Genomic DNA, 24,066 nt, shown 5'->3' with positions numbered 1-24,066 from the left:
TCCCCCACCCCGTCCCAACCCCCTCCCTCTGTGTCCCTCCCTCCCACCCCCTCCTCTCTCCTTCCCTTTTCCTCCTCTTTCTCTCTCTCCCCCTCCTTCCTCTCCCCCGTCCCAACCCCCTCCCTCCTCTCTCCCTCTCTCCCACCCTCCTCCTCTCTCCTTCCCTCCCCCTCCTCTCTCTCTCCCTCCTTCCTCTCTCCCATCCCAACCCCCTCCCTCCGTCTCCCTCCCTCCCACCCCTTCTCCTCTCCTTCCCTCCCCCTCCCCTCTCTTTCCCTCCCCCTCCTCTCTCTCTCTCTCTGTCCTTCCTCTCACCCCTCTCTCCCCCCTGTCCCAACCCCCTCCCTCCCCCCTCCTCTCTCCTTCCCTCCCCCCTCTCTCCTTCCCTCCCCCTCCTCTTTCTCTCTCTCTCTCTCCTTCCTCTCACCCCTCTCCCAACCACTCCCCTCCCGTGCTATCATGCATTGCAGATTCTGAAGCAACCATCTGCTGCCGGGGACAAAAGTCCTATGGCATAGATGATACAGAACCCACCTGTGGGGGCAGCTCTGGGTGGGGTTCACAGCAGAGGTGACCCTTGACAGGTGGCTGGAGGATGGCCACCATTTTTTCTTTATTTTAAAAGTACAGGGAAATTGATAAACAGTGAACTCACTTGCGCAGAAGATGGAGACCTGGCCTGATGATCTCCAAGTTCTCCTACTGCAGGTGGACATCTGTGGCCTCACCCCAGGAGCCGATGAGCCTCACGGTCCTTGAGCCGCGCTTCCAGCACCTGTCACACACGGGCTTCGAGGCAGCCTAGTTAAGTCCCTGGAGCCCCGTGTCCCGGCAGCACGGCGTCCTCTGGTGCCCTCCCGGATGCCGGCTGCGGGGGCAGTGACCCCACCATGGCCACATGTGCGATTTGTGAGCAGGTTGAGAGGGAGGGGAGGTGATGTAGAAGTAAGTTTGGAAGGCATTTTGGAGTCACCCAACTGTCACTGCTCCTACTTCTTAGTCACCAGATGCATTGGAATTGTTACTTCCCTGTTTCAGAGTGGAGACCCTGCAATGTTTGCGCCTCGCTGCGCAGCCCTGAGTGGCCACTCCCAGTGATGTGGCTGCCTGGTGACGTGGCTGTTTGGTGACGTAGGCACACGCGGACGTGAGCCCGTGAGGTGGCTGCCTGGTGATGTAGGTTCACGTGGATGTGAGCCTGCGACGTTGCTGCCTGGTGGCCTGGCTGCCCGGTGACGTAGGCTCAGGCGAAAGTGAGCCAGCGACGTGGCTGCCCGGTGACATAGGCACACTAGGACGTGACCCCGCGACGTGGCTGCCTGGCGACGTGGCTGCCTGGTGACATAGGCACACGCGGACGTGAGCCGGCGACGTGGCTGCCTGGTGATGTAGGTTCACGCGGACGCGGAGCCGGCAACACGGCTGCCTGGTGACCTGGCTGCCTGGTGACATAGGCTCACACGAACGTGAGCCTGCGACGTGGCTGCCTGGTGACGTAGGCACTCGCGGACGTGAGCCCATGACATCGCTGCCTGTTGATGTAGGTTCACGTGGATGTGAGCCAGCGACGTGGCTGCCCGGTGACATGGCTACCTGGTGACGTAGGCACATGCGGACGTGAGCCGGCGACGTGGCTGCCCGGTGACGTAGGTTCACGCGGACATGAGCCCGCGAGGTGGCTGCCCGGTGATGTAGGCACACCCGGACGTGAGCCCGTGACGTGGCTGCCCGGCGACGTAGGTTCACGCGGACGTGAGCAGGCGACGTGGCTGCCCGGTGACGTAGGCACGCTGGGACGTGAGCCGGCGACGTGGCAGCCCGGTGACATAGGCACGCGGGGACGTGAGCCGGCGACGTGGCTGCCCCGTGACGTAGGCACGCGCGGACGTGAGCCACCGACGTGGCTGCCCGGTGACGTAGGCACACGCGGACGTGAGCCCGCGACGTGGCTGCCTGGCGACGTAGGTTCACGCGAACGTGAGCCGGCGACGTGGCTGCCTGGTGACGTAGGCACACGCGGAGGTGAGCCCGCAACGTGGCTGCCCGGTGACGTAGGTTCACGCGGACGTGAGCCGGCGACATGGCTGCCCGGTGACGTAGGCACGCGGGGACGTGAGCCGGCGACGTGGCTGCCCGGTGACGTAGGCACGCGGGGACGTGAGCCGGCGACGTGGCTGCCCGGTGACGTAGGCACGCGGGGACGTGAGCCGGCGACGTGGCTGCCCGGTGACGTAGGCACGCGGGGACGTGAGCCGGCGACGTGGCTGCCCGGCGACGTAGGCACGCGCGGAGGTGAGCCGGCGACGTGGCTGCCCGGCGACGTAGGCACACGCGGACGTGAGCCCGCGACGTGGCTGCCTGGCGATGTAGGTTCACGCGGACGTGAGCGAGGCCCCAGCGCGGTGAGCGCCTCTCCGCTTCCGTGCTGGGTGGCTGGCTTGGATCTTTGTCATTTCGCTCTGCTGCCTGCTGTGCCTTCGCTCAAGATAGGAGACCCCAGCGAGCGTACCATTTAGCCGCAGAGTCAGCGTTTTTACTGCCAAGGCAAGTCTCTTTGGTCGAAGCGTGGGCAGGGGTGAAAAAGGGTGGAAACGGCGTCTCAGACATTGAAGAGGCGACACGAGTCCCCCTACCACACGTCGCTTGGTGACCGGACAGAGCTGCCTACTCGCTCCTGTCAGGGGTGTTCCTTTTCTGAGCTAAGATCCAGGAAATTGTCCTTTGGGGGGGTGTGAGGCCACCCTGGCTGCCGTGACAAGCACCCTGGACTTGGAGCTTAACCGACAGAGTTCACTGCCCTGCCCGCTGGAGGCGGGGAGTCCAGGATCCGGGTGTGGGCAGGGCTGGTTCCTCCCGAGGCCTCTCTGCTGGACGTGCAGACGCCGCCCTCTCTCCGTGTCCTCTCGTGGTCGTCCTTCTGTGCGTGTCTGTTCCGACTACCTCAGGAGGATACCGTTGACCCCTCTAAAGACGCGTCTCAGGGTGCGCTCGCATTCTGAGGCCCTCGGGGTGAGGACTTGCACGTGGGACTTAGCGGGGACACAGTCCAGCCCGTGCTGGGGCGAACACTCCTGGAAAAGGGAGGTGAGACGTGGAGAACCCAGCTGTCTGCTACGCGCTGTGCTTGGCGCTCTCTCCGCGTGTCTGCCGTGCGGAGATTCCGGGTTCAGACTGCACGACCGCTGCCATCTGGGGCTCTGCTCCTGCCTGTGCTGCCCTTGCAGGTACGTTCACGGGCTCCCTTTGGCGAACGTCTGTGCTGTGCACCTAATGGTAGCAGCGCCTGGGTGCCTCTGTGTGTTTACCGCTTAAGGTAGGTGTTATCATCACCATCCCCGTTTTACGGAGAAGGACCCTAAAGCGTAGGTTGGTTAGTGACTGGTCCTAGGGGATCAGCGACGAGCAGACGACCAAACCCTGTGACGCCAGCAGCCCAGCTCCCAGGGCCATGGGTGTGTCCACGTGCCTGCAGGGTCGGCATGCCTGGGACCATCCAGGCACATCGGGATGTGTTGGCCGCCGGGGGGTTGCCCCCATGAAGCTTGCCTAGGGGTGCGCGTTAATCTGCCTCGGCTGTGGCGTCCCCTCGTGATGGGAGATCACTTCCGTAATCGGTCACTCTGCAGTCTCTGTGCGTGCATAGTTGCAGACCCGCCTACTTGGGCAAACTATTTGTAACTGTAAATCGGTTCTCTGAGGACATGTGCAGAACGGCTAAAATTTGAGTCCCCGGCATGCGTGTTCCCAGCTGAGGGCCAGCAGGGTAATGCTCTACCTCTTTTATCCCCTTGGACTATAGAAGGTGTTCTTCACACGATCTGTTTGGCACCCTGTTTGTCCTCTTTCTTGTGCTTTTGGTTGGTGGTTTCAGTGCTTAAACAGTCCTCGTATGTGGTGCCGAAGTGGGGCAACATCCAGAGGAGACAGGCCGGCTGTGGAGCATGTGCTTCTAATCATGCGGAGCCACAGAAACCCGGTCAAGCTGCTGCCTAGAAGGATAAGCAAATCAGAATTAATGGTGTAATGCCCATGGTTAGAACTGAGGATATGCAAAATGTCGTTGATGGTCTCATTGATACACTTTTCTTAATGCCTTATTTAGCAAATACAAAACCTGTGCTTCCCCCACTTAACCAGTGAGTGCCTCCCTCCGTGGTGACTGTCGCGGTGGGGAGGGACTGGGGCCAGTCTCGTGGGTGATACCGCGCTGATACATGCTGGTTATAAACACACTTTGGAATGATTATTCGGTATCATGCGTGCTAAAACAAATAGAACAGCTAATACTTCTTGAATGCTTACCCTCTATCATAAAGTATCTTAAGAGCTTTACGTGTGTTTAATCCATTCAGCGTACCCTGCAGGGGACTGGCCGTGTCATTCCCATTTAGTGGAGGAGGGCACCGACACGTCCCCTGGGGCCCGGAGGAAGTGGGATACAAGCCCCAGGCGCTCTACCTGTAGAACTGGAGCTCCTCACTGTCTCTGTTAGGACAGACAAGGAAGTTACCCTTTACGAACAAACCCAGAACTTAAAATATTTCTCTTTCCACTGGCTGTTTGAAAACGTCACTTTAAAGTGCTGCATTGATGCGGCTTCAGCTCTAATATCGTTGTACCAGTGTGGTTCCATCTTGAGAAGTATAAATTGCCTTAAAGATCATCTTTGTCCTGACACTTTCGTGGCACACTTGGATTCAGGTTCTTGGCCCTTTCTTGGGATGTGGCAGCTTTTGAAGCCCCCTTGCTCACTTAGCCTTCAGAATAACTCCATTGTGATGATCCGAAAACTTGTGATTTGCTTCTTTATAGAAAATCACTCTGCACCTCCTGATGTAACCACTTACACCTCAGAACACTCGATACAAGTAGAAAGGCCACAAGGCTCAACGACATCACGGACGGCACCAAAGTATGGCAACGCGGAGCTCATGGAGACTGGCGATGGTAGGTCTTCTGACAGTCATCTTTCCTCTTTACAAATCCTCATTTCTACTAAGTTGCCCCTTTGTGCGCAGGATTGGATGTGTTTCTTGTAGATACAAAGTGACTCACGGAACCTGGTTTGTCACCTTCTTTACATGGCTCCCATGGAAGGTGGCACGGGGACGAGAAATGCAAATGATCTCCAAGTTGTCCAAGAGTGTTTCCCTGTAGGAAAAAATATCAGTGTGGGGGGAACTCAGTCACGAGAAGAAAACAGAAATTTTATGAGTCTGACGTGTTTGCTAATCAGTAACAAATGTTGGTTCGGCAGTTAAGAAATTAGCACGGACGTGTTAAGACCACGAGCAGTTAGGAGAAGGATAACATGAAGTTAAATGCAAACCGATGATTGACATGTATGGGCTAGTGCGATGCTTTAGACTTCTGAAGAAAGAGGGTTTGTTCCTCCATATCGGAAAAAAAAAAACGTCAGCGGTGATCAAGTACAGTAGTGGGGGCTCTCCCTCATTCCTCGTCCTTCTGTGTCAGTACATTCTGAGAATGGTGGCCGTTTCTGTGACCCGGCCTGGGGAAGCAGTCTTGGGCGTCAACCCCAGGCTCTATTCTGCTTTCCATGTGCTCAGCCCTTCCCAGGCCACGAAAGTGTGGTAGACCCAGTGGTGATGGAAGATGTGACTTTCGTGAAGGCAGCCAGTGTGGCCTTGGCGTGCCGTCCATCCCTCTGGGCGTGTGTCCTGTGGCACTGTGTGGTTTGGGGCTGGTGAGGAAGGCCCTGACCTGTCTGTCGGGTGGATGCCCAGTCCTCGTTCCAGTCCCACGCCCCTGGGGTCGGTGAGCCGCCCTGGTTTCCCTGGGGTGCTCGCAGTGCCAGTGTTGCTTTGTGTCTCTGTTGAAAGTCACCCTGTATCCAGTCGGTTGTTACTGTTATCCGTGTCACCATTTAATAGCTTTGTTGTCTGTGAAGTCTGCCTTTGTCTGTTCCCCTAGGTAAATTCATGTTGTCCCGCTGACACCACGTGAGTCCTCTGTGTCCTGTGCACAGAGTTTCTCTGTGTGCAATGACCCCTGTATCACAGTCACCCAGGACCTTGTCAGAAAGCAGATTCTGGAATCCACCCAGCCCTAACCCGTCCCAGGCTCGGGGTGGGGTCCTCAGGAGGACTCTTGCGTGTCGTGGCCGAGGCGGAGCCCCAGTGGCAGTGGGAGATGACCTTCCGTTCGCCCGAACCTACTCAGTGGGGCACTTAGTGGGGAAATACTGCGTTTAGATATTGAGAATTCGGGGTGCTACATCTTTGTATGTTTCCCAAACTATAAAATATTTAATGTCTCAATTCTGCAAGTGCCCAATATATTTTGAGGCTATCTGTGAAAATGCTTTTTATTTGATAAAAAGCTTCCTTGAGATCTGTCATATTTGTTCCAGACGCTGAGATCTGTCTTTATGATACGTGAGCATCAGTGGGGGAGGGGGAGGAGGAGGAGGAGGGTAGCTCTGCCAGGGTTTCAGGAAAGCCCCTTCCAGCCTGGTTCCCTTGCGGGACCTCTCCGTGGAGTAGAATGTGCCACAAGGACACTCTTGTCTGGTTTGAGGATGTCAGCACCCTGATGCTCCTTGTATTTGTTAATTTGGGGCGTTTAAAAATCTTTCTGCCTTTTTGGCAATCATTTATTCAGTTTCCAAAATGATGTTGTTCGTTGTTGTAGATAAGAAATATTTTGTTATGATACGGAGTCTATTTTTGTCTGTACATGTGAACGTGTGCCGTATCCTGGTGTTTTGGGTTATGCAAAAAATTAAGAGCATTTAAATTGCTGTGCTCAGGAAGCACTGGCTGAACATGCACTCAGGTGAGCAGAAACTGAGGCACGGACGGGGGCCACTGGATAGAGTACAGGCCTGCCACGGAGCCCGCGGAGCCTGAGTGCCCCGCCCTCGTGTCAGGATGTGCCTGGCACATTGGGCAGGCCACTCTGGCCCCAGAGAGGGCAGTGCTGGTGGTCTCCAGAGACAGCTCTCAGAACTCCATTGGAGAAGGACAGGGGAGCAGATCCTGTTTCAGGAATGGGAGGTGTGATTGGGTGCAGCCCGGGGTCTGGTGCCCCTCCCCCAACCCCAGCAGGACATCTGCAGCATCGTTCCAGGGGTCCCTGCAGACCCTGTGGTGCTGGTGGGGCCACTGCACCCCGACATCCACTCGGGCAAGCTCTTGCCGGGTGGGGTGTCCTGGGTGGCAATTGCAGGACCCTCTCAATATGGGGCCCTGGCACTGGTGTCACGACCATTTTTCCTGTGGCTGCTTGTTCAGCTGGTGAGGTACTGACTGGTCCTTCTTCTGTCGGCGGTTCTGTTTTCCAGGGGTGCCAGTAAGTAGCCGGGTGTCAGCGAAAATTCAACAGCTCGTCAATACGCTCAAACGACCGAAGCGGCCGCCGTTACGGGAATTCTTTGTTGATGACTTTGAAGAATTGCTGGAAGGTGAGAGGGGCCTCTGCCCCCCACTTGCTCTGTCTGCGTGATCCCAGGGACTGTCATGCCTGGGCTGTTAAGAGTAACGATCTTGGCACCCCTGCAAGACAAGAATCTTCTCTGGAGACTGTAGGCACTCTTCCCAAAGCCGCCTTTAGAGACGGGCTAAGTGAGGGCAAGGCAGGATAGACACCCAGGCTGCATGTTTGTGGCCCTCCCAGGGTGCAGTCACGGCCGTGAGCCCGGCCTCCACCGGGTGGCAGAAACATGGGGAAGCATACAAAACCGTGACTCAAGGTGACACGTGCTCTCCACGTAAGCTCATTAAGAGGAAGGCGCAGTGTGCATGCGGCTGGGCTCATTTCCTGCCCCTCCGTGCAAATTCAGGACTATGTCAAACCCAGATTCCTCATTTTCTTGTTCTTTGTACCACAGGTAAGACACTGCTGATTCTCTGGCCAGCAGGGGGAGATTGTCAATCTCAGACTGTGAGGGAGAGAATCCTTTTCTAAAAGTGAGAAGCGTAACAGTTGCTAACCTGAAGAGTTGGGAAGATTGTATTGCATTATAGGCCATTTTTTGTTTTACTCAAGAAAATGTGCTTGGGTTGGTTATTGATAGTAATTGTTGCAAATTCAAATTTACATCCCCATATTTAAGGGCAAAATATAATTTAACAAAATTTGAGCTCTGGAGTCCAGAATGACTAGTGTATGTACATCAGGAGTTGATATTTTGAACAGCTGTTGCAATCCCAGAGTCCAGACATGTTAAAATACACAGTTCATCTTTCGGTTTACAGATGCACTCAGGTCTCTCTATATTCACCATCCCAACATTGCCTTAGAAAGTGTAAGAATTAAGTGCTTCCGTCACGTCCGTGAAGCTAGCATATAGGTCCTGGCTGTGATTCTAGAAAAGCACGTGTACGTGTTTTCAGTCCACCAATAAACATGTGTAAGTCTTCTACCTTCTTTAAAAGGAAGAGAACAGTGATTGTGCTAATATGCATGTGGTTTTTTAAAAAACTTCCAATGTATTTAGTTCAGCAACCGGATCCGAACCAGCCAAAGCCAGAGGGAGCGCAGATGTTGGCGGTACGTGGGGAGCAGCTGGGAGTGGTGACGAATTGGCCGCCATCGCTCGAAGCTGCATTGCAGCGGTGGGGGACCATCTCCCCGAAGGCCCCATGCTTGACCACGATGGACACGAACGGGAAGCCCCTGTACATCCTTACTTACGGTAATTCCGTATGGCGCTTCACCTTCCTGACTCTGCCTGCATACAGCAGCCACTTTTGGGGTGCTTCACTTACGTTTGCAAATCCAGTACAGAAACAAAATGGACTTAGAAAGGAAATATTTTAGGGAAAGTACTTAATTTGAATATGGAAAGTTACTACTTATTAAGCGTTTCTGGAGTAAAATCCAGAAATGGGTACAAAAAAAAAATCAGTCATAACCCTAATAAGATAGTGGATTTTACCTCTTGGAACACGCATGTGATGTTCTTGAAAGTCGTGCCTTGGGGCGCCTGGGTGGCGCAGTCGGTTAAGCGTCCGACTTCAGCCAGGTCACGATCTCGCGGTCCGTGAGTTCGAGCCCCGCGTCAGGCTCTGGGCTGATGGCTCAGAGCCTGGAGCCTGTTTCCGATTCTGTGTCTCCCTCTCTCTCTGCCCCTCCCCCGTTCATGCTCTGTCTCTCTCTGTCCCAAAAATAAATAAACGTTGAAAAAAAAAAAAAAAAAAAAGAAAGTCGTGCCTTCAGGAAGGATGGGTAATTAAAGAATATGTATGTAAACTCTTTTATGTGTATCCTTCAGAAAAAACAAAAACCATTTCCAAAGTGATTACTCAAAAAAGCAAGAGAAACAGGGTTTTCTTTAGTTCTTCATTCAGTACAATTAATGAGATCTGTGAACTTTTGGAAGTAGTTTTCTGTACCAGAAAGATTTCATTCTCTTTGTTCCCTGGGTAAGGGGCCAAGGAGAAAGCAGGTGGTTGGGTTACTGTCACAGCACCTGCTGCAGCTTTGCAGAGAGACCAGCTGAATAACAGAAAGACCAGAGCCGTCCCTCCTCTGTCTGCACGTGTGAGATTAGGTGACCTGTGTCTAGATCGAAGTTTTGTGTCCCTGGCAGTAGTGCTCTTACGTGGAGTAGGAAGGGGGCTCATTTCTACATTGGCCCATGTTACGATAAGCGACACAGAGTCCAGCCTTTTGGGATGGGGGGCCTCAGGGGGTACCCGCTGTAGACTCCAGCATTAACTGTGTGTCTCACGGACAGAAATGGGTTTGGGGTTTAGGAGCATACGTCTCCCAGCTTTGCCATTTTCTGGCAATGTTGGGTATTTCTAAGTGGATAAAGAGCATTTCACCCATGGTGAGGCTTAGCTGGATTTTTTCATTATGCTCTTTGGAAACAGGTGTTAGTCAAGTGGAAGACTTTCCTTAGTGACCCCCATCCCCGGCCAGACCCAGCCCTGAAGCTGGTGGTGTGGCTGGAACTGCCGCTCCTTAGCTTCTTCCAGAGATCATCTGCCACGTACGGGGACTCCCAGGACCCACTGCGTGCACACGCAGCGAAGCGCCCACCTGGCTGCCTACAAGCGTGTGCTGAGATGCGCGAGGCGCTAACTGTGTACCTGCCCAGCGCGGGGCAGGGCATCAGAGAAGGAGACACAGTTCTCCAGGCTGAGGACTGCGGTCGGAAGGGCAGCCCCTCTCCTGAGGGAACAAAGAGCAGAGGAGCGCTGACTTTGCCTTCGTGCACGTTACTGCGTGCTGCGGTGTAAGATGGCCGCCGAAAGTTATCTGAGGGAATTTGGTTATCTAAGGGAAGTGTGTCTACACCCCAGCATCACAGCCCCTGGTCTTCGGCCATCTATGTTTTCTTGCATTTACTCATCTGTATGAGGCATATGCTGTGGGTCACTCTTGGTTTTGACCTGTTAAAGGAATGTAAGCAATGCATTTCAAAAAACACGGTGATCGTTCATCAGGATGTAAAAGGGAAGTGTTGGCCAATACCAGAAAAACTGTAGAAAAGTGCTTTGTAGGTAGAAACACGGAGATAGACGAACCTGTAATGGCTGGGTGTTGCTCAGAATACAGAGAAGAGCTCACTGAATAAGAATTGTTCTCATACCAAGGAACTCAGTCTCATTGGCAGACTGGACTGTTTACAGTCTTGTAGTTCACTTTCGGCTCTCATTTAAGTTCCTGCAAAGCCGGAGGGTAGCTGAGAAACTTGGGATCTTTGATGGAAAATACAGGGAGTGAAGGTTAACAACCCTGTAGAACAATCCACTGTTCTCCATTTACCAATACAAATAAAACACCATCTTACAATCTTCAGTTAATAAAAATAAATCCTGCTAAGCAACTAATTTCCTTCTATCGTGAATCTTCGCTTCCTCCTGTTCTCAGCACGATACCTGCAAATGTATTCTACTTTGCTGCAGTGCGCTTTTATTACCTCTCCTCCCTCCCTCCCTCCCTCCCTCCCTCTTCCTCTTTTTCTTTTCTTCCTTCCTTCCTTTTGTGATTTAGGACTTGGCTTTTGCTCCAGATATTTTGAAATAGGTGCTTGAGCTAGAAAAGCGTTGGGAAACCTTTCTACGTGGTTTATGCTTTGCATTATTGGCGATGTGTTTCTCAGGCTCCACTGCTGTTCGCAGGTGACCTAGCCGCTGTGCTGAGCGTGAGCTCTGAAACCCCTTCCTCACCACCTACCCGTTTCCTCAGACCTACACTCTTCTTACGGTTGCGTACTCCTCACAGAAATCCAATTGAAATTAAAATTAATCTGTAGTAAGACAGTGCATGCATCATGTCCGCATCTCTTTCTTTTTTCTATATGCACAGGCTATCTTACAGTCTTAATATCTATTTTCTCAGTTAAAATACCAGTTTAACTTGGCAAAATCGGTTGAGACTTCGTGTCCCCCACCTTCCAAATACATAGTACAGAATTATTATTAACAGGTATTGGCCATGGTCACCGTTTTATACATCTCATGACTTATTTTATAACTGGATGTTTGTAGCTTTGACCCCCTTCACCCATTTACGCCTCCCTCTCCCCCCCCCACCAGTCTGTTCTCCGTATATGTATGAGCTGGGGTTTTAGATTCTGCAAGAGAGTGAGATCACAAGGTATTTGTCTCTCCCTGTCTCACCTGTTTCACGTAGCATGATGCCTCCAAGTCCATGCATGTTGTTGTAAATGGCAAGATTTCATGCCTTGTTATGGCTGAATAATGTCCTGTGTACATATACCGCCTTTTCTTCATCCACTCCTCCGTTGATGACCAGTTTTAACCCCCATGCTGGTTTTTCCAGAGTGGCTGCCCAGTTTGCCCTCCCACCAACAGTGTAAGAGGTTCCCCTTTCTCCACATCTTCGCCAACACTTGTCATCTCCTGTCTTTTTGATGCTAGTCATTCTGACAGGTATGAGGTGGTAGCTCGGTGATCTGGATTTAATCTCCCTGGTGATGAGTGATGTTGAGTACCTGTCATTGTCTTTTGGCCATCTGTGTGTCTTTGGAGAAATGTCTATTCAGTTCCTGTGCTCATTTTTGAATCCATTATTTTTTTCCATTGAGTTGAGTCCTTTACGTACTTAGATGTTAACCCCTTATTGGATAAATGGTTTGCAAATATTTTCTGTTCTGTAATTTGCTTTTTCATTGTGTGGATGGTTTCCCGTCCTGCGCCAAAGCTTTTTAGTGTGATATGGTCCCACTTGTTTATTTTTGCTTTTGGTGTCGGATCCAAAAAATCATCCCCAAGTTCCATGTCAAGGATCTTAGCATCTATTTTCTTCTAGGAGTTTTATGGTTTCAAGTCTTAGGTTCGATTTTTTTCATTCATTTTGAGTTAATTTTTAGGTGTGGTTCAGTGCCATTCTGCTGCATGTGACTGTCCAGTTTTCTCACTACTACATATTGAAGAGACTGCCTCTTCCCTATTGTGTATTCTAGACTCCTTTGCTGTAAACTAATTGACATATATGCATGGGTTTATTTATGGGCTCTCTGTTCCATTGATCTGTGTCTGTTTTATGCCAGTGCCACACTGTTTTAATTACTGGAGCTTTGTAATACAGTTTAAAATCAGGGAGCTAGCTGCCCCCAGCTTTGTTCTTCGTACTCAAGATTCCTTTGGCTGTTTGGGGCCTCTCGTGTTTCCATACAAATGTTAGGATTCTTTGTTCTACCTCCATGAAAGATGCCATAGATATTTTGGTAGGGATTGCATTAAATCTGTAGATTGCTTTGGGTAGTATAGACATTTAACAATATTATTTCTCCCAATTCATGAGCATGGAATATCTTTCATTTGTGTCTTCCTCAGTTTCTTTCATCAGTGTCTTATAATTTTCAGAGTTTAGGTCTTTTAGCCCCTTGGTTGAAACTTTTCATGGTACTTACTCTTTTTGATGCAACTCTAAATGTTTTCTTAATTTCTCTGATAATTCATTGTTAGTTTCTAGAAATGCAGTTGAATTTTGTGTATCAGTTTGCACTCTGCAACTTTACTCAATTCTTGGATTAGTTCTAACGGGGTTTTTTGTTTGTTTATTTCTTTGGTTTTGGTGGCGTCTTTAGAGTTTTTCTGTATATAAAATCCTATCCTCAAATACAGATGGTTTTACTTCTTCCTTTCCAATATGGATACCTTTTAAGTCTTTTTCTTGCCCAAATACTCTGGCTAGCACTTCCAAAACCATTGAATAAAAGTGGTGAGACTGGACATCCTGGTCTTGATTCTTTTCTCAGCACACAATACTAGCTATGGGTTTTGAATGTATGGCTTTTATTATGTTGAGGTATGGTCCCTCAGTATTCCCTTTGTTGAGAGTTTTTCATCAAAAAATGTTGAATTTTGTCAAATGCTTTTTTCTGCATGTATGGAGAAATGATTTTTATTCTTCATTTTGTTAATGTGGTGTATCATGTTGATTATTTGACAACGTTGAGCCATCCACATATCCCTGGAATAAATCCCACTGATCATGGTGTATGATCCTTTTACTGTATTGTTGAATTCAGTTTGCTAATATTTTGTTGAGGAATTTTGCATCTATGTTTATGAGGAGTAAGGGCCTCTTATTTCTTTTGTGTGTCCTTGTCTGGTTTTGGTATCAGGGTAACACTGGCTTCATAAAATGAGTTTGGAATCATTCCCCTCCTCTAGTTATTTTGGAGGAGTTTAGGAAGGATAAGTATTAAATCTCCTTTGAATGCTTGATAGAATTCACAAGGAAAGGCTTCTGTTTGTAGGGAGGTTTTTAAGTTTCTGATTAAATCTCCTTACTAGCAATCATTCTATTCAGATTTTGTTTCCTCATGATTCATCGTTGGAAGATCGTATGTTCCTAGGATTTATTCATTTTTTCCAGTTTGTTGGCATATCATTTTTCCTGGTGGTCTCTTGTGATCCTTTGTATTTCTGTGGTGTTGGTTATAACTTTCATTTTTGATTTTATCTGAGATTTTAAATGAGAGTCCCCTCTCGTTTTCTTTCGGTGAGTCTATCCAAGGGTTGTCAGTTTTGTTTACCTTTTCTAAGAACGAGTTCTTGGTTTTGTTGATCTTCTCTTATTGCCTTTTTAGTCCCTATTTTAACAATTTCTGCTCTGATCTTGGTTACTTCCTTCTTTCTGCTAGCTTGGGCTTCATTTGTTCTTCTCCTGGTTCCTTGAGGTGTAAGACTAGGCTGTTGAGTTGAGATTTTTCTTGTTCATTGAGGTACACCTGTATTGCTATGGACTTCTGTCTCAGAACCGCTTTTGCTACAAATCATAAGTTTTGGTATGTTGTATTTCCGTTTTTACTTGTCTCAAGGTATTTTTTTAATTTCTTCTTTGAATTTTTTGTTGTCACACTGGTTGTTCAGTAGCATGTTGTTTAATCTCCACATACTTGTGAATTTTCCAGTTTTCTTCTTATAATTGACTTCTCACTTCATACCATTATGGATCAGAAAAGATGCTTGCTATGTTTTCAGTCTTGAATTTTTTTTTTTTAATTTTTTTTTTTCAACGTTTATTTATTTTTGGGACAGAGAGAGACAGAGCATGAACGGGGGAGGGGCAGAGAGAGAGGGAGACACAGAATCGGAAACAGGCTCCAGGCTCTGAGCCATCAGCCCAGAGCCCGACGCGGGGCTGGAACTCACGGACCGCGAGATCGTGACCTGGCTGAAGTCGGACGCTTAACCGACTGCGCCACCCAGGCGCCCCTTCAGTCTTGAATTTATAGAGATTTGTTTTGTGGCCTCACGTATGATTTGGAGAATGTTCCATGTGCACTTGAGAAGAATGCGTATTTGGTGCTTATGGATGGAGTGTTTGATAAAAATTAAGTCCATATGTTCTAATGTGTTGTTCAAGGCCGCTATTTCCTTACTGGTTTTCTGTCCAGTTGATTTATCCGTTGATGTGAGTGGGGTATTAAAATTCCTATTATCATATTGCTGTTAATTTCTCCCTTTAGGGCTATGAATATTTGCTTCATAGATTTAGGTGCCTCCATATTGGGTACATAAATGTGTACAAATGTTATGTCTTCTCAGTGGACTGATCCCTTCATCATTAAGTATCTCCCCTTCTTTGTCTCTTAATACAGTCTTTGGTTGAAAGTGTGTTTTGTCTGATAGAACTACAGCTAGTCATCTTCCTTTACGTCCCCGCTTCTGTGGAGTATCTTTCTGCAACCCCTCACTTTCCTCTGTGTGCGTCCTTACATCTGAACGGAGCCTCTTGTAGGCAGCAGATCAGTTGTTCTTGTTTTTTTTTGTGTGTGTGTTTTCCCCTAGTAACTCACTCTGTGTCTTTTAATGAGAGAATGTAGTCCTTCTACTTTTAAAGTAACTATTGATAAGAGGTACTTATTGCCATTTTGGTAATTGTTATCTGGTTGTTTTTGCAGGGCCTCTCTGTTCCTTTTCTCTTCCTTTGTGGTTTCATGACTTTCTTTAGCGTGAGGCTTACATTGCTATCCCTTTATATTTGTGTATCTGCTAGAGGTGTTTGCTTGGTGGTTACCATGAGGCTCACATACAACAACTTATATTTATAATCGTAAGTTGATACCAACTTATGTTTGCACACATTCTAAATCCGTGCATTTTTACTCTCCCACCCACATTTCATGTTCTTCATGTCACATTTTACATCTTGATATCTTGCGTGTCCCTATTTACTACTTTTGTCCTTTTCCTTTTATACTGGCTTTATATAGTCCACTACCTTTATTCTAGATTTACCTTTCCTAGTGGGATTTATACTTTTATTTATTTTCTTGTTACTTAGCAGTGCCATTTCTTTTCAGCATGAAAAAGTCTCTTTAACATTTCTCACACGTCTGGTTTTGCATTTGCTTCTGGGAAAATGCATTGTCTGCCCTTCCATTCTGATTGATCCCTTTCCCAGTAACTTCTCTTGTTTGGAAAGTTTTTCATTCTCCTCTGTAAATCAGTAAAGAACCATTGTGTCTCCTGCAACTTAAATCAGCAAAGCTTTTCTCCTTGAAAAACAGCAAGTGGTATTTTGCCAAAAGTATGTTGCTCTTTTCAAGCTCCCGACTGTAGACTGGCTTCTGTATGAATATATGATAATATCCAAACAGAGAATGACGTTGAAAGTGTAACAAAACGTAACATTGCTAATCATCTGACTGTAACGGATTGGTTCACAAAGCCATTGGGTTTTTCAGTTACAACAAATTGATTGTACTTGTTTATTTAATTGTGATTCCCTAATATTGTTCACATTAAAAAGATTTGAAGGCACAAAATATTTGTTTTCTTTAGATGAAAAATCACTGAGTTACTTCCAATAGCCAGTGGCTGTTTTTGTGGAAAAAATATAGCCACCTAACAAAATACCAAATGCTTGTAAGGTAGCCACTCTTGAGGACTGCAGTGTTGAGGCAGATCTGGAGAAGAGGGTGGAGGACAGACAAGACCTTCGTGTCTGATAATTAGCCTAAGTATGCCCAAAGAGCACACTGTCATTTTGTCCTTTTTAGGTTGCCTATGACATCAGTGAAACGAAGACCATGTATTGAGCACATACTCTAAACCAGTGATACCCTAGGAGTTAGAGACATTACGATAACAAGAACATTCCTTTTGTCCCCTTATCGCTAAGGAGGAGATAAGTTGATAAATCCTGTGGAAGATAAACAATAACCCTAATTTAGGTTGCTGCAAAATCCAGTGTGAAGTAAAACAAGTGTTATAAACATAAAACTTCTGAACTTTTACATTTAAAATAGGAAGAAGCTGAAAACAGTGATTGTATTTACGGGAAAGTTAAAGTTGCTCCTAACTCTTGTTACGATCACGTTAATGTAACTTCTAACACCTCGCCTGCTTCTGAAAGTATGTGGAAGCTGATATCATGAAGCCCTTTAGGTGTCTAAGAGCTCATTATTAGGTGTCAGAGTCACTTTGTCCCCTGCCCTGTCCTCCTGTGCAGGAGCGTCTGGTGCTAGAATGGAGGCAGGGGTGGGAACCCTGGAGGTTCTTCCAAGCTGGCTGTCCTTTCTGGTGTGTGTGTGTGTGTGTGTGTGTGTGTGTGTGTGTTTTCAACCCTATTTTTAATCCTCCTTTGTGGTCATTTTTTTCTGGAGTTCAGAACTTTAGCTCTGAATACTTACCACCATCTTTACGTTCAAACATTACTCTCAAAAAATCCTGAATCCCCGAGACAAGCAAGATGTGATGCTGAGAAACTCAGGACTTGGGGAGGGAAGAGGGGTCAGGCCTTGCAAAGTGTGTCCTAAGTACCTTTTGCATTCATTTCATTCATTTCATGAGCAAGGCCCTGGTAACAGTGGAAATGTGTCATTTTGCATAACGTGAATCGGCAGTGACACACAATTGCCCTTGTCCCTGCTCTACTTTACTCCCCAGAAATCTCCCCATCTTCTGTGACGATAAATATTCTGTGGCTTTGCTGTAGCTGCTTTGCACACTTATAGTGTGTATCAGTACCTTGTTCCCGTGTTTAGGCCTCTCAGAGCTATGAGTCAGAGTTTCTGGCTTTTATTTTCCTTCAGGATTCCATGGACTCAGGGTTACTTGAAGGCTTAAAATGAATGAGTACCGTCTCTAGTTATGTGCATGTTGAGACATAACCGAAAATGCATGTGTCCACTTACTTATGTCTTTTATCACTTGTATTAATAGGCAAACTGTGGACAAGAAGTATGAAGGTTGCTTACAACATTCTGCATAAATTAGGTACAAAGCAGGAACCTATGGTACGACCAGGAGACAGGGTAAGTGCACGTCTGCAAACACTCCATCGTGTGCGACAGAGACACCTGCTGTTTGAAGTTCTAGAGTTCAGTGTCTCCTAATGCTAAGGCTGCTAAGTCAGGCTTTCTTAACATTAACTCTGAATCGGGGTCAGTTGCACAAGATGTCATTTAGCCTTTACAACGACCCCGTGAGTTCGACTGTAGTACTTCTGTTTCATCCGTGAGGACGTGCAGACTTGAGAGTGTCACATCAGATGAAGGCACATAACTCATAAGTGGCTCAGCACTCGCAGCTGTTTCTGGCAGACCCCAGAGCCACGTTCCCAGCCTTTGTCCTGTCGTCTGCTACTTTGAAACATTCGTGTGTCATCTACCTGGGTCGGCAGGACAAATTATATGTAAAACTTTGTTTACATCCATCAGTGTACTGAAATCGTTATAGCACGCTGCTGGTGCCATTCCTTTCCTGGTGTTAAATTTCTGGATAGAGGCTACTATGTTTAACCGATAAGCAAATTTTTATTCTTGCTGCAATCTGAAGTTACAGAGGACAGATGTTAGTATTCCTTTGCAGTGTTATACTCTAAGAACTTGATACCCTTGTCCAAGCTTTGTACCCCAATTTAGATGTGAGGCAGGGTTAGACCCACATTTTCTTGCCTTCAAATGTAGCATCTGTTTTTCCATTTGCTGCTTTGTATCTGAGACCCCAACACTGGGTTATCCTACCTGTGCCCAAAGAACTCCCAAGTGAACTCAGTAAAAATATCAGTGCTGAGCACCGTAAACCAACAAGAACAGAATCTGTGATTTACTTAAGATATTGTAAAGACAGGGGCCCATCAGGAGGAATTTTTTAGAAGATTACCAGAGGCCCAGCCTTCTGTGGTGGACTGTGATTCTTTCCATTTCTTCATTGAACAAGTTTGACCCGTGGCTTGTAAATCTCAGTTATAGGTCTTAGCACTTCCTGATTATAAAACCACAAGGCTACAGTAATCAAAGCAGTGCAGTGCTAACGTAAAGACAGATGTGGAGAATGGAGTGGAACAGAGAGCCCAGAAATAAACCCTCGTGTGCACGGTGAAGCAGGTTCATCGAGGATGTTACGATATGACACGGGGAAAGGACAGTCTCTTCGACAAATGGTGCTGGGAAAACTAGACCACCCACAAGCAAAAGGACAAAGTTGGACCTTTTACACCGTCTATTAAAAAATTAACTCACAATGGTTCGGAGACTTAAAGAACAAAAACTATAACACTCTTAGAATAAAACATGGGGGAAAGCTGCATAACACAGAATTTGGCAATGAATTTTTTACATGATACCAAAAACACCGTGGAACAAAAATAAAAACATAAATTGGATTTCATCAAAATAACTTCTGTGCACTAAAGGACATTATCGAGACTGAAAAAGAAACATACAAGATGGGAGAAAATATTGACGAATTCTATATCTGAGAAGAGGTTAGTATCCACACTATGCTAAAACAAACAAACAAAACATAAGTTTAAAAAATGGGCAGAGGACTTGAATAGATATTTCTCCAGAGAAGGTTTGCAGATGGCCAGTGAGCACCTGAAAAGACGCCCCACGTCACTGCTCGTTAGGGCGCTGCATGTTAAAACCACAGTGAGACCGCACTCCACAGCCGTTGGGGTGGCTGTTGTCAGAAAGTAAATGTTGGCAAGAATGAAGAAATTGAACCCTGGTGTGCTGCCACTGCAGAAGACAGTATGGCGGCTCCTGTAGAAATTGAACATAAATGACTGCTTGATCCAACAGTTTCCCTTCCGTTTCAAAAGAACTGAAATCAGGGGCTTGAGCAGGTAATAGCAACACCAGTGTTCAAAGCAGCATTGTTCACAAAACCAAAAGGTGGCAGTAACTCAAGTGTCCATCGGCAGATGCACGGAGACACATACTAAAACACGATGGGCTCGAAGACTACGTGACATGGAATATGGCAGCTGCAAAGGACAAATGTACCAGGTACTTAGAGTAGTTAAATTCATGGAATCAGAAGGGTGATGGTAGCTAGGGGGCTGGCGGGGGCTGGGAAGTTCCTTAATGGGAGTGAGGCTTCAGTTTAGGAAGATGAGAAGGTCGGGAGCTGGTTCTGGTTGTGAATGTACTTCATGCTGCTGAGCTGTGCACTTTATTTTCAAAATAAATTAATAAAATAAATGAATGGTCAATGTTGTGTATGTTTTACCCCAATAAAAAATCAGTTGTATGTAATATCCGCCTTAACTATAATTTCATGGATAGTGTTAGTAGAGTGAGTTCGTTAAAAATTCTTATAGAGCATGGCCTCCAGGTTATTGAAGTTCCCTTAAAATAACAACTACAAAATAAACCACCTCTGTTCAGCTAAGATGTTAGTAGGAATTTGCGGGGCACAGTTTTGAGAAAATAAACTATGTAAAGAGATTTGTCAGTAGAGGTTGGTTTGACTGTGTGAGGGAGACTACTTTTCTAAGTTGTTGAAAACATTATTCATGTAGTTAATATCGGGCACATGCGTACAGATACTTTTATTAAATAAATATACACGACCATAGCAGTAAATTGATCATAAGCTTATGTTGCTATAGACGGAATTTTTTGCCCTCTTTGAAAATCACTTTTGAATGAAACATAATTTTCCCCAGAATAGTGAGCATTCAGTCCTTAGCATAAAAATTTACATTTTGTGTGCGTGTGACCTTACTAATGTTGTTTGGGGAATTACCTTCTTGGGCTTCCGAAAAGGGCTTTATGTGCCTAAGCTGAAAAGGGTTTGGGGATATCTAGTCAGAGCTTTGGAAGGCACGAAGGTGCGTCACATCTGAAGGGAGCCTGCCAGTCGTATTAAAATATAAATAGACACATTACTGATAATCAGCTTTTCTATAAAGGGAAAGTGATACAGGTCCCCAAAAGAGGGGTAAGAGGTGGAGATGAACTATCTGGAAGGAGAGAGATGTTTTTCATTTTGAGGAGCATCTGGGGCCTGAGAAGTCTTCCCAGAGAGGAAAAGTGAGCCTGTGAGCTGTAGGCTAGGCTCCAGGAAAGCATGGGAAGGAGCTGACATGGGAAGTGTGTGCAGCAGCTCCTGGTGTGTGAAGAGCGCTGAAGGCAAGCTGGCCGAGGGGCGTCCCTTTACCAAGAGGAGACCCTCCGAAGCACGGCGGTGGGTTGCGCCTTTGCCTCTTGGTTTGTGGATGCCTGCTGTGCCCTGTGGGGGATTAGGTCCAGTGACACCTCAAGGAATCCGTGGAGGAGCGAATACAGGGGAGCTGTGTGGGTCCCTCAGAACCAAGCACCTGCGTGTGTGCGTTGCACGGGAATCACTGTGGAGACGCCAGTAAGACAGGGCTTGTGCCCGACTCAGAAATGGAAGCAAGACTTAACAGGAATGACCGAAGTACAGGCTCCCCTTCCTTAAACTGCAAAACAAAACAGCAACAAACCTTCAGTTTTTATTCTGAGCCTTCAGAGGTATCTGACCCTCCCTGTCCCTTACTTTCATATCATCGAGAGATACAATATACAATTTCATAGTCTGCTTTTATTCACTTTACGTTGTAACTTAACGTTGCATCCTATTTAACACAATTCTGCCAGGTTTATACAGTGTGGCCTCACCAGCATGAGCTGCAGCAACAAAGCAGTGGGAACTTTCGGTCCCAGGTTCGTTGATCTTCCTTTGAACGGAGCCGGAGTGGCAGCCAGACCTTGTTCCCAGCCTGGGAGTGCCCCATCTTCTCGCTCTCGGTTCTGTGCTCCTGGCAGGGACTCCTGCATCCAGAGCAGGTGCTCCAAGAAGACTAACAAGTCGGTATTTAACTGGTCCTTCATGAATAGGTGCATCCATTGGTTTGGGACGGAACAGCAGTATGTCCTGCGTTTCCCTGCAGTTTGAACGACTTCCTCAAACATTTTGGTCCGTTTCAGGGAGAGACGTCTCGTGGCGGCGGCACCCAGAAGTTCACAGAGACTCACCCGGAAGGCTCGGTATTGCCCTGCCAGACCCACATCTAAACCCTGTTGCTCTCAGCTCAGCTGCCACTTGAAGGCAGAGCCCCTACAGCTACTGCGATCCTCACACGCTTTGTTAAAATAATTGCTGATGGTTCATATGTGTACGTGTGCAAGTCAGTTACTTCTGGAAAGCCCTGCTCACGGCTGAGTGCTGTCAGGATGGAATAAGTTGACATAAGCAATGGTTACCTCTCAGGGTTCTCAAACACAGGTCGTCGGTAGTGCAGAATGGCTTTTGCTGGCCTTGTGGGGTCATGTATCTCTCATTTAGCTGATTTCAGTGAACTGCAGGAATGCTGCATGGAAAGGAAACCTTCATTGAATCCCAAGCTGATTTCTTCCCCACCTGCTATCCCTGTGTGGCTCGGTTTCAAACATGGACAAATTTATGATGTGGCCTCTTCTGTTCTCAGCTGCCATCTGCGTCCCTTTACACCAACCTGCTTATTTGTATATTGAAATTGAGTGTGTTACCCAGCTGCTCCTGGAAAAACTGGCAACTTCTGCTTAGGACATTTTGAGAGAAAAAATTGGTTAAGTTCCTGAATGAGTCATGCAGAGGTGACCTGTGCGTGTTAAGTCATGGGATCTGGGTGCCTGTGAACAAGCAGCAAACTTGTCCACAAGTGGGGAGTGGAACCCCGATGCCCAATCAGGACGTGGGGGTGACGCGGGCTACAGCCGGAGTGGGGTCTGCAGGGCGGAGCGGGCAGTGCAGACACACAGCCACGGGACAGCTACTGCGGTGTCCGGAGGAGGCGGTCTGCCCGAGAGGTGGGCACGGCTGCTCCAGGAGGGGCTGCAGCAACAGGAGAGCTGGCTGGTGCCAGGTGAGCTACACGGCAGACCCTGGGACAAGCCCCGGACGGACTCACGTGGGATGACATACTTGTTAAGTAGTAGGCACTGACAGAAAGGGGCGTCTTGACAAACGTCCAGTAAAAACTGCAGCGATAAAAACCAAACAGTACTGCAGCAAGAAGTCTTTGCATCAGGCGTAAGAGTTAATGCCGTCAAATGTATTTAAGATCCATCCTGATTTTAGGGTACTTGTCAAAACACTGGTGGGCTAAATAGGCTAATAGGTAAAAAGGGGAATGAAAAGCATTTCACGTGAGGAAGAATAATTACAAGCCATCCCATGGAAAAATCATTCAACGTTAAGATAACCTCAGGCCTATCAGAAAACATTTTAGAAATCATATTACCCGGGGCACCTGGACGGCTCAGTCAGTTAAGCATCAGACTCTGGATTCCGGCTCAGGTCACGATCCCGGGGTCATGGGATCAGGCTCTGCGCTGGGCTCTGTGCTGGCTGGCAGCATGGAGCCTGCTTGGGATGCTTGGGATGCTCCTTCGCCCTCTGTGAGCTCGTCCCCTGCTCTTGAATGCACAGGCTGTTTCTCTTTCTTAAGATAAATAAACTTTAAAAAAAAAGTCCTACTACTCCGGGTAATTTAAATCGGCCTACCTCTTATAACTCCAAGATTATTGTGCTTTTCGTCCCTAAGGCCGAGCAGGAAGGCGGTGGGTGGAACCAGGGCAGCAGGCGTTCGTGGAGCCTCATCTGTGAGGGTGCCACGGATGGACTGACAGCCCCGGCTGGCTGGCATTCACGGCCGTGTGCTGTGCGCCGGGCCTTGCACCAAGCCCTCACCACCTTCTCTGTGACCTTCACCGCAGCACTAGGACGTAGGCAGGAACACTGAGGCCTGGAGGGGCTGATACTGACCTGGGACCAGGATGGAGCCCTGTGGTCAGCGCCCTGCCAGCCTTGCCCCAGTGAGGAAGCACACAGCGCTCGGTCACCCCTGTGAAGGCTACGTGGAAACACGAGTTCTTGCGGAGCCCAGCGAGGATGGTGCGGTTCACCCCGTGTTAAGTGCGTGACAGGAAGATGAAGAGCGGAGCATCCGGGTAGTTGTCTTCTGGGGGCAGCGTTAGGAAGGACTGTGGGCGATTCGTGTCGCTTCCACGTGAATCAAAGGGAAAGTACACGGTACTTGAATGTATCTTGCTGAAGGGTAGTTTTAAGCATGCACCTAATTTTTGTTCCAGCCTCTGTTCTCATGGAGAACACGAGCCCTGCTGCCCATGGCGGTTTGCATCGTTTTTCGGTATTTTGAAAGCTGGTGGCATCGGTTTGCTGGTTAATCCCTCCTGCTCTGTGTCTGTGCAGGTGGCGCTGGTGTTCCCCAACAATGACCCCGCCGCATCCATGGTGGCCTTCTACGGCTGCCTGCTGGCTGAAGTTGTTCCCGTGCCCATCGAAGTGCCACTCACCAGAAAGGTAAAGAGCATGCTGTCGCCAGCAGGGAGGGTCCGGCTGGGCCGCAGCG

General features: G+C 48.0%; 1 protein-coding gene across 10 annotated transcripts in view; it reads left to right on the top strand.

The window, feature by feature from the left end:
- Nucleotides 1-24,066, top strand: part of DIP2C (disco interacting protein 2 homolog C) — a 410,897-nt gene that overhangs the window by 264,719 nt on the left and 122,112 nt on the right. For all 10 annotated transcript variants that reach the window (XM_045462611.1, XM_045462610.1, XM_045462607.1 and 7 more), the window contains 5 exons: nucleotides 4,813-4,947; nucleotides 7,307-7,426; nucleotides 8,462-8,659; nucleotides 17,622-17,713; nucleotides 23,907-24,017. In XM_045462611.1, coding sequence (XP_045318567.1) covers nucleotides 4,813-4,947; nucleotides 7,307-7,426; nucleotides 8,462-8,659; nucleotides 17,622-17,713; nucleotides 23,907-24,017 — 656 coding nt within the window. The remainder of the gene's footprint in view (nucleotides 1-4,812; nucleotides 4,948-7,306; nucleotides 7,427-8,461; nucleotides 8,660-17,621; nucleotides 17,714-23,906; nucleotides 24,018-24,066) is intronic.

The sequence above is a fragment of the Leopardus geoffroyi genome, chromosome B4, assembly GCF_018350155.1.
Source record: "Leopardus geoffroyi isolate Oge1 chromosome B4, O.geoffroyi_Oge1_pat1.0, whole genome shotgun sequence".
NCBI lineage: Eukaryota > Metazoa > Chordata > Mammalia > Carnivora > Felidae > Leopardus > Leopardus geoffroyi.
This window is presented reverse-complemented; position numbering and strand designations above follow the sequence as displayed.